Below are 10,840 nucleotides of genomic sequence, written 5' to 3'. Positions count from 1 at the left end.
TAAGCAGTCCTGGTCACGGCCTGGTCTGGTAGAGCCTGTGTCAGTTTGCTTCTGCACAGAGAGAGAGGAGCTCTTCCTGCCTGGGGTCAGGGACAAGCTGGTTTTCTGGGAGCTTACCATGCTCCAAAATACAGCCTGACCTCAGAGACAGTTGTCCTGCACTGGCCCAGAAGGCTCTGCTCCTGTCATCCAAGGCAACTGCAGTTCACAGAAACCTGAAGCTGCCGCAGTGGTGTCTGGACCAGGGATGGTGTGTGAGAAATCTTCCTGATGTACATGGTTGTTTCCAATTTGACAGCAGAATAAAGGATAAAGAGATAGAGCAGCAGAGATGAGTCCCAGGGGACCCTTCACAGTGAAATGGGGGTGAAGGGATAATCAGTTGCATGGGGCTCCTGAGAGGTTACATGGGAAAGCTGGGATAGCCTTGGAAAGTTGGAAGCTGGGATAGCTTTGGAAATCCTTGTAAACAAGCTTTTCTTATATTAGACCGAGATGAGTCTGCCTTTTGGGTTAGAATTAGAGAAATCCTGAAATTGTCAAAGTCGCTGTGTGGCATAAAGAAAGGGACTTTAAGTTTTCAGGCAGAGAGGGTATCTGTACCCTAAGCTAGCCTCTAAGTTGCCATTTTCCTGCTTCTGGTTCCTGAAAACTTCCTGTGCCACCATGCATAGCCTAAAGGCACTTTAATATGGAAACCTGTATTATTAGCTGATAGAGGTGTGGGTGAAAGGTCTGTCCGTGGAGAATGTGGACATGAGGGCCATGAACGGCTCGGGAAGGACTGGGAAGGTGCAGCCTGACAGAAGACTCTGCTCAGAGTTTGGGTTGCTTTTGGGTTGTCTTGCCCTATGTCCCAGCCTAGCTTTAAACTGTCTCCTGTAACCTGAACTGGCCTCAAACGAGCTCTTTCTCCCTCTGCGTCCTGCGTCCTAACATTTCAGGACCATGCCACATAATGAGCTGGGCGTTGTTGTTTGTTTTACTTTTAGGGGTGATAGATATATTTTTGACCACTTATATTTGTAGTTTATACACAAATTCCAAGATAAGCCTCTAGTTTCGCAAACACTTTCCTTTAGAAGAAGAAAAACACTATGTTGCTTAGTCACTGTTATTATTTTTAAACTGGTCAGGCTCAGTGACCAACCAGACTTGGTCCTTTGCTCTTGGTCACCTCGACCTCTGCCTGTTCTCTGCCTTAGGGTGGAACCATCACCTCAACAGTTCATTAGGGAATTCCTGTGATTCTTTACTGCAGCCTGGGTTGGTTTTAAACGCTGGGATTAAGTGACTAGCCCTCTCTTGCTTTTGTTGGTATCCGAGTGTGAAGACTCACTGCACTGTCAGTGGCATTAACTGACAAACAGGAATTTAATTTCAGCTAAGTACTGTGTTTTTCAAAGCAGCATCAAGAGGGAGGGCTTGTTCTGGGGCCAAGAGCACAAACAGAACGATTATGCAATGTTTGTTTCTCTTTCAGCTCCGAGGACACAGAACATCAGAGAACCTGGGAATAAATATAAGACGTTTGAATGTTTACAGGGGTGGCAGCGGGAGGTAATCCATGGAAATACTTGTGGGGCTCTCAGTCCCTGTATTAAGAGTCTTTAAGAGGCCCATGAAAGTGCCTGTGAACACAGAACCCACCCTTCATTCGGGCTCTGGCACCTCGCCCTGCTCCCCTGCCTTTGTTTTGAGGCAGGATTTCACTTTGTAGCCCTTGCTGGCCGTACTGCCTCTGAGTGCTGGGATTACAGGTGGTGCCAGACACCCTGTGCCTTCACTTGGTTATTTATTTGTGTTTGGGCATGCACCTGTTATGACGCATGCATAGAGAGCGTTCAGAGGGCAGCTTCGAGAGCTGGCTCTCACCTTCCACTGTGTGGATTCCTGGTTGTCAGGCTTGGCAGCGAGCACCTCTTTACCCATTGAGCCATCTTGTCTGGCTGGCCTTCAGTTCTTGAACATGGATTTCTTCCTTTCGTTCAGCTGCAGCCAGACTGCTCCATGCAGCTGAAATCCTCTGCATCCATTCTTTGAATTCAGCTCAGAGAAGCCCCTGCTCTTCCCCAGGGTAGGTAGGAGAACATGTTCTGCCATCTAGGCATTTTCTTCAGTGACAGCTGAAGAGACAACTTCTCCATAGCTTATTCAAGAGCAGAACACATAGTAGGTACTCAATATTAGGCATCAGTTAAACAAATAAACCAGGGTATAACTCAGTCAAGAGTACTCGCCTCAGCCAGGCGGTGGTGGCGCACACCTTTAATCCCAGCACTTGGGAGGCAGAGGCATGCGGATTTCTGAGTTCAAGGCCAGCCTGGTCTACAGAGTGAGTTCCAGGACAGCCAGGGCTACACAGAGAAACCCTGTCTCGAAAAACCAAAAAAAAAAAAAAAAAAAAAAAAAAAGAGTACTTGCCTCATGTACTAGGGCCAGGTTCCAACCTAGTACCACCACAAGAAAAAGTAGGGGTGTGTGTGTGTGTTTGTGTGTGTGTGTGTGTGTGAGAGAGAGAGAGAGAGAGAGAGAGAGAGAGAGAGCACACTCATGAGTGTACGTGCATGTGCACACTCGCTGTGCGTGGTGAGGCAGTCCTATGATCCTAACACTCAGATGACCGCAGCAAGAGGGTCAGGAGTCCCAGGACAGCCTAGGGCTACATGCTAAGATCCCTCAGCAATTTTTAAACATATTACTTCATTTTTTTTGTTTTTGTTTTATTGTTTTTCTTTTGAGAAAGAAAACCTCACTGTGTAGATTAGGCTGGTCTCAAATTCACAGAGATCTGCCTGCCTTCCAAATGCTGGGATTAAAGGTGCACACTACCACTTCTGACATTCCACTGGTTCTTATCAGAGCCCTTTGCTGATGAGGAAACTAAAGACTTCCCCAAGATCAACGCCAACAAAAACATTGTAGGGACTGGAAAATTCCACCTCCATCCCCCTAAGGTCCCAGGTGAGGCTCAGGATTAAAACGATACAACATAGATTAATAAAAGCATAATTCAGGCTTTCCGTGAAATGGGAGGAGCCTACATAAGAAGATGCAGACCAGGGTTGGAGATGGCTCAGTGTAAGAGAGCGAGGAGCCGAGTTTTGATTTCCAGGATCCATGGGCTGGAGAGATGGCTCGGCGGTTAAGAGCACTGACTGCTCTTCCAGAGGACCCAAGTTCAATTCCAGAGGTCCAACACCCACATGGTGGCTCACAACCATCTGTAATGGGATCTGATGTCCTCTTCCGGTGCTGCCTGAATACAGCTACAGTGTACTCATATACATAAATCTTTTTTTTTAAATGTTTTTTTCAGGATCCACGTAAAGCACCAGGCACAGCCGTGGGCACACCTGCACTTATTTCTCTAGCCCCAGTGTTCTGTAGCATAAGCGAGCTGTTTGCCCTCCACTCAGAGAAGGAATTGGCTAGGCCTCTGCACTGGGCCATTACTTTCCAATGTAATGAGTGCATCTCACGAACTACACCTGTGCCTTTGTGAGACTCGAAGTCATCTGACCAACATAATTTAGTGGCAAAATGTACAGAAAAAGGAAGGTCTGACTTTTGGGATATGAGGTTCATCTTTCAGGGCTGAAGAGAGGCATCCGAGCCTCAACAATACTGACTCTGTGTTCAGGAGGCAGAGCGAGCAATGAGCTGCCTTAACCTGCTCTGTGCACTCACAAGTAGGAACCTTGAACTTCACACTTCAAAACTCTGGATGGCTGTAGTGCACCGACTCTGATCAGCACACAGGAGGCTGAGGCAGGTGGATCTCTGAATTTGGAATCAGCCAAGGCTCCATAGAGATACACTGTACCAAAACAAAACCCCTAGTACAAAATTCTTAATCTAGGATTGGGGCCTGGTTCAATGGTGTAATCTTGCCTAGCATGCTCGCAGCCCTGGGTTCAGTCCCTAGCATGGCACTTCTAAGAGGGGGTGAGGGGAAACAGCAGAGAAAGAAGAAAGATCATAACCACACAATTGCACCCCACCCTGATCCTTCCAAAATAGATAAGATCTACTAACTGTGTGGGTCATTTGGGTGCTAAACGTCTCCCTGCAGGCTAGTGGGGGTGGGGGGAGGAGCACTTGGCTCACAGCTAGCTGCTCTCCAAGGCTGTGGAACTTTAGTGGCCTTGGTGAAGAAAACAAGTCACTTGACATTTTATAGTCTGGTCCCAGTTCTGTCCCGGTCTCAGTCTGGACTCAGACTCCTGATTGATACAATGTAACCAGCTGTTTCCCACTCTGCCAAGGTAGTTCCCCTCCCAGACCAGATGGACTGTATCCTATCAAACTGTAAGCCAAAATAAACCCTTCCCCTTTCAGTCCTGGATTGTCAGAGATTTGATCACAACATCAAGAAATACCCCTCATACACTGTACATAAAACTCTCAGTCTGGACTCAGACTCCTGATTGATACAATGTAACCAGCTGTTTCCCACTCTGCCAAGGTAGTTCCCCTCCCAGACCAGATGGACTGTATCCTATCAAACTGTAAGCCAAAATAAACCCTTCCCCTTTCAGTCCTGGATTGTCAGAGATTTGATCACAACATCAAGAAATACCCCTCATACACTGTACATAAAACTTGGCTGTAGAAAAACACACCTCTACACTCAAATACCATAATTTTCTAAGTGGGACTTTCCTTCTCAGAGATCATAAGACACAAATGAAGTCAAGCAGGAAGACACAGAAACCATTTATTTTCATTATTAAATGAATATAAATTTATTGATTAATATTTAAAATAGAACTTCTGCAGAGTCATCTCAGAAAATACACATTTGTTTCGATACATACAAATGCAGCTGAAACCCCTGGGCCCACCCAGGCTCGCTCTCTATATGAACACAGTGATGTCCATGGTTTCATCTCAGGACCAGTGGGATGGTTTTTTTCCTTTGATATAGGGTTTCTTTGTGTAGCTCTGGCTGTCCCTGGAACTCCATCTGTAGATCAGGCTGTACTCAAAGAGATCCACCTGCCTCTGCCTCTGCCTCTGCCTCCACCTCCTGAGTGGTGGGATTAAGGCTGTGCCACCACACCCACTCAGGACCAGTGAAATTTGATCAGAAGAATCCCTCCCAGTCCTTGCTAACTACTCTCATGAATTACTTTTAGGGTCCCCCACATACTGTACCCATTTCCCTAACTGTAGTGGCCTTTCACTGCCTATGGTAATTATATTCAGCAAGGTATGTGCTAGATAAGAAAGGGAAATTAAACAGAGACTTCCCAACCGTTCTGTGCAGTTCTGTGATGACGCTGGTGTGTCAGGTGCACTTATAAAAGCTGTGGAGTACAGGACAGTGCAGCAGGCATTGGCAAAACCCTGAGCCCAGGGATGGAGAGCCGCTGGCCTGAGCACTGGTGGTAGCGAAAGCAGACAGACTAGTGACACCAGCATAGCAAGTGGATTCTGATTCTTTTTTACAGGGATGGGGGAGGCGGGGGGGGGGGTTCCTGTGTTAGTCAGCTGTGGGTTTTCTCTCCACTGGGATTCATTTATTTGGTTTGCAAACTGTAAAGTTTCTTCACTGCTTCCTTATCAAAGGCCTATGAGAGACCTTTGGTCCCTTTGGAGGGAGAGTTCAAAGCTGCTCTGATTTGGTTTTGATTCGGTGGGAGACAATATAGAAAACGGCTAAGCAGAAACCTGTGTGGATCAACTTGATTTTTCCCTCTCCCAGTTAGAATTTTACATCTAAAACGGAAGCCTCGAACCAGCGGAACAGAGCAGAGCTCTCCCACCACCTCACACTATTTCACAGCATAGCCGTAGATGTGGGGCTGCACCAAAGTCCAGGACAGTGGTGCCTGGATGTGCTGCAGCTTCAGCTTTGAGAAGCTGGCCTGCTCTAATGTCTTCCAGCTCTCTCTCGTTAGATTGCATCCATCAAAAACAAGGAACCAGACAGGATTCAGGACCTGTTGCCAGAAGTAATTCCAAGTGGACCGTTCATCTGCCACGTGCTCCATGAAGTAAAAGGCCCCTCCCTGAGAAGAAACACACACACATACACACACATTTTAAAGATACTGGCTTTGGGAATTCCACTTTACAAAATGCCTCAAGCTTCAAATTCAGTGGCCTGAGGCTGACTTTGAGAAGACACAGGTAGATTAAAATGGAGTAAGGTATTATCTGGGTAACATCGGTTCAATTCCTGACACATTTTATCCAGAGCTAGCTGGGTATGATAGCACACACCTGGACTCTCCAACCAGGGAGGCTTGGGGAAGATGGCCTTAAGTTCCAGGCCGGCCCAGCCACAGTGGGACCCGGTCGTAAACTTTCTAAAAGGAGCTGCCAATGTAAGCAATAGATATTTTTGTGGTCATAAAGAATTCCTGATGGCAGAAACTGAAAGCGCTTAGTGTGTCTCTGCTTTCAACACATCCCTTCATTCCTTCTGCAGTGTTATTTGTAGCAGAACAAACCTGTAATCCCAGCAATCAGGAAACAGAGGCAGGGGATTGCTGGAAGCTCATGGCCAGCCTGGGTTACTGTAGTTAGTTCAGGGCCAGTCTGGGTTCCATAGACCTTGTCTCAGACAAACAATGTTGCTTTTTAAGTTTTATTACCACTGCTACTTTTGCTTTATTTTTGAGACCAGTGTCACTGTGCAATTGTACTTGCTTTGGCCTGACTGGCCTTAAACCCTCACAGAAATCCCCGTGCTTCTGCCTCCTCAGTGTGGGGGGTTAGAGGAACTATGCCATCATGCCTGACACCTCAATGTACGTGTTAGGGAACTGAGCCCCACACAACAGTGTGTAAATGTTTGGAAAAAGAGTCTAAGCCTCTGTGTGTGGCTCCAGAACTGTTTCAGCAACATGTTTATTTTAGAAAGTTTGGGGGCTGGAGAGGTAGCTTGGGTTAAGAGCACAGACTACTCTTCCAGAGGTCCTGAGTTCAATTCCCAGCAACCACATGGTGGCTCACAACCATCTGTAATGGGATCTGGCACCCTATTCTTGTGTGTCTGAAGACAGCTACAATGTACTCATGTAAATAAAATAAATCCTTTAAAAAAGAAGAAAGTTTGGAAAACACAGAGATGTTTTTCACACCAAATCATTATGTCCGTGTGTCTGCAAGTCTAGTACTTGGGAGGTAGAGGCAGGAGGATAAAATTAAAGTCATTTTCATCAGCACAGTGAGTTTGAGGCTGGTTAGGGCTATACAGAAAAACAGAAACAAAAAAGTATTGGAGAGAGAGTTGACAACCACCCGTAATTCCAGTTCCAGGGAGCCAGTGTTCTCTGACCTCCGTGGGACTGGCACATATGGTGCATATAGCTCACGCAGGTATGCAAGGCACATAAATCCCTTTAAAAAAAAAAATGAACAGAAAGAAAACCAGCCACTATCCTATTATATGTAAACTTGTAATTTTTTTTTTTCTAAAATCAAAAGTCTATAACACACATTGTAACCATCTTTACTTCACATCAGCTAGGCTCCTCCCAGTGTTCCACTGTAACAAGCATTAACATCCACCAGTCTTGAGAGTACCTGTAATTATTACCAAATAGATGCATTGTTACAAAGCGAGCCTGCATCGCTAGTGGGTGGTCCCTTTTAAAACACCTTGGTAGAAGTCTTCAAATTGTCCTTTGGAAAAACTGGATCACATTTACACTCTCACTAGCAATGGCTCTGAAAGTGCCCATCTCCAATAAAGGGCTGGCAAATGCCCCTTCCTAGCTCCTCCTCCGACAATGTTTTTGACAAAAGGCCCTGCTATTGTAGCCCTGGTTGGCATCAACTGCTTTAAACACATACGTGTGCACGTACACACTAATTGCAGTACAGGAGAGGCAGAGACAGGTCGATCTCTGAGACCCTTTGGCTAGTCAGCCTGGCCAACATGGTGAGTTCCAGCCAGTAAGCGATTCTGTTTCAAGGGTGGGAGCCACCCCTGAGAAGTGACATGCCTGCAGTTGTCCTTTGACCTCCACACAAACTCCCACACATGTTCACTCACATACATGAACACTCACATAAAAATACATACATCTTCAATATCCTTAATAAATATAAAATCTTCTACTAGAAAGTTTATGTTTTGGCTTCCTGTAGGTCTGCTGATAGCTGTTACTATTTTGCCCATGGGAATAACTGCCTTTTTCCTTACTCCAATTAGCTCGGCGTGGGGAGTCTCACCTGGAATCCTAGTTCTAGGGCTGTCAGCAGGAGGATCAAGGTCAACCAACCATCACACTCTCTTCTAGGCCTGTGGAGCTACAGGAGGCCTCTTCCCATGTCTAGCACCAGGGCTGGGGAGGTAGAAGGCATGCAAAGTGGGAGTGGACATCCAGCTTGGGCTACATAAGACCTTTTCTCAGATGGGGAGAGAGAGAGGAAAGAGAGAGAGAGAGAGAGAGAGAGAGAGAGAGAGAGAGAGAGAGAGAGAGAGAGGACCCTCACCACTGACAGCAGGTGCCTGTCTGAGCTATCTAACAAGTCTACCTCCTGCCTCTTTTATCTTTGTTATTGTTGCTTCTTGTCTTTTGAAACAGTTTGGTGTCACCCAGGTTGTTCTGGAACTCACCACTTGGCCAACTCAACTATGTAGCCAGCTGCTCTTGAACTCTCCATCCTCCTGCCTCCACATCCCTACTGCTGGCTTTACACACCACACTTGGCCTCTACTTTGAACTGCCAGGGGCCAGCCCCTGCTCTTCTTTCTTGTTGGTTCTTGAGGCAGCGGAGGGGGAAGAGCATTGCCGGGGTTAAGACTTGGTCTTACAAGATATTTAGGGTTGCTGTTTAATAATAAAATATTACCTATCTTAAGTCACTTTGCTACTGTAACTGACTGCAAGCTGTAACTTGCTTGTTAGGCTATGGGACATGTAGAACAATAAACTTCTACTGAACCAGGAGAAGAGAATCACACTCGCAGAAGGAAAAGCTTTTATGGGAGCAAATATGGATTAAACTCACATAAATTCATATACAGATTCATGCACACACATTCCTAAATCTTCATTCGAACCAGTTGGGCCCAGCTTACATACTTATCTCATAATTACATACTTGCAGACACATGTATCCATACTTACAAATGCATATGGAGCAAAAGACCAAGTGCCAGGGCAGGAAGAACTCACTCATTCTGGATGAAGAATGAGCTCCAATCTTTATTGCATAGAGAAAGAAACAGCTGCTACCCTGTTATTGCTAAATGAATTAAAGCCAAGTCTGTAAGAAGACAGCTTTGTTCTCTATAGTAAGACTAAGGCTGCCTTGTTATTAAGAAAAGACCTGTTCTGTCCCATGGTCAGGAGAAGCCTGCCTGCACCTTCTGCTCTCTGCAGCTTCTTCTTTTTCCTCTTTCCCTCTGCATCCTGCACACTGCTCTCTTAGTTTTTTATGTTACCTCATAGTTTCTAAGATCCTCCACCCTGCAGCCTCCTAACCGTGCTCTCTCCTCCTGCTCTGATGTCACAGTGCTCTGCTCCCAAAGCCTTCCTCCCAGTGCTCTCTCTCCAATGTTAGGCCTCCCAATGTGATCTTTCCTAGTCTTTTGTACCTTTTCTAGGATAACAGCTCACATGGTTTTTCTAAGCATCCCAATTTCACAAACTTCACTAGAAGTTCAAACATAAATTGAATAAGAAGTTTACAACAGAGAATGATTTCATGCATATCCATTAAGAGTAATTATCTGGCTAACCATTCATTATCTATCAAAACCTGTTCTACAGGTTTATGGGTAGTTCAAAACTGTAACTTTTGTGACTAAGTTATTAGTGAAGTTCTGTATAAATAAACCCAGTCAATATTTTATCTTCTGTTTTTGCACCTATAGAAAATCCTCAGTTCCCTTTTTGTGACCTTTGGTTAAGTGTTTTACCACCTCAGTGTGTTCTCTAAGTTGTAGATGCCTCTTTCTTTCTTTTTTTTTTTATTTATTTTTATTAGATATTATATTTACATTTCGGATTTTATCCCTTATCCCCTTGCCCCTAGATGCCTCTTTCTATCTCAGAAGCAATTAGCTCGAGACTCTTGGAGACTGGCAGAATTCCCATTGCAGTTTTGACATCAGAAAGGGTTTAATAGCAGTCCTATCTAAAAGAGCTTAGTAATTACTAATATAACTTTAGAAATTTTTTTTTTTTTGATTTTTTGATACAGGGTTTCTCTGTGTAGCCCTGGCTGTCCTGGAACTCACTCTGTAGACCAGACTGGCCTCAAACTCAGAAATCTGCCTGCCTCTGCCTCCTAAGTGCTGGGACTAAAGGTGTGCGCCACCACTGCCTGGCTAGAAATTCTTATAGAGTCATCATTAAGACTTAAGAAGTCATTAGTTTGTCTATATAACATCACTACAAGACATCTTCATTGTTCTGCAGAGATCTGCTCAAAAGGGTGAGCTAATACCTAGTGACTGTCATATATATTTAATAATAACAGGAAAAGCATATTAATAGCAGGAATCTTTCCTAAAATGAAATTCTCCTGGGCTTTGCGTGCAGAAGCAAACCCATCATTAACTTTGACAGTCCATGGTGGAACCGTCTCAGGAAGATCACCTACTAGGTTTTAGCTTCTCCTTGATGGCTCCTGGCATTGCACCTTTTTTAAAAAAAGAAAAAGAAAAAGAAAACCAATCTTTTAATTCACTAACAAATTGTTCCCAGGCACTGGGCCGCAAGCCTCTGTAGATACCAGAGCTGCGTTGTGGGAGAGGAGGAATCTACGTAAGCCACTTTCTACACTGAACTGAGTTGTTTTAAAGATTGTATTATTTCATTAATATGCAAATAACATCGTGCAGGCGGTGAGTCTCCAGCCACTTCTGAAT

At 45.0% G+C, this 10,840-nt stretch overlaps 1 protein-coding gene across 1 annotated transcript in view; it reads right to left on the bottom strand.

Annotated features, from left to right (window-relative positions):
- Positions 1-4,706: 4,706 nt before the first annotated feature.
- Positions 4,707-10,840, bottom strand: part of Tmt1a (thiol methyltransferase 1A) — a 29,632-nt gene continuing 23,498 nt past the window's right edge. Inside the window, exon 2 of the mRNA XM_076912088.1 lies at positions 4,707-6,017. Within this exon, the coding sequence (XP_076768203.1) occupies positions 5,781-6,017 (237 nt within the window). The 3' untranslated portion in view covers positions 4,707-5,780. The remainder of the gene's footprint in view (positions 6,018-10,840) is intronic.

The sequence above is a fragment of the Arvicanthis niloticus genome, chromosome 13 (assembly GCF_011762505.2).
Source record: "Arvicanthis niloticus isolate mArvNil1 chromosome 13, mArvNil1.pat.X, whole genome shotgun sequence".
Lineage (NCBI taxonomy): Eukaryota > Metazoa > Chordata > Mammalia > Rodentia > Muridae > Arvicanthis > Arvicanthis niloticus.
Note: the sequence above shows the minus strand (reverse complement) of the source record. Positions and strands in the feature narration are given on the sequence as shown.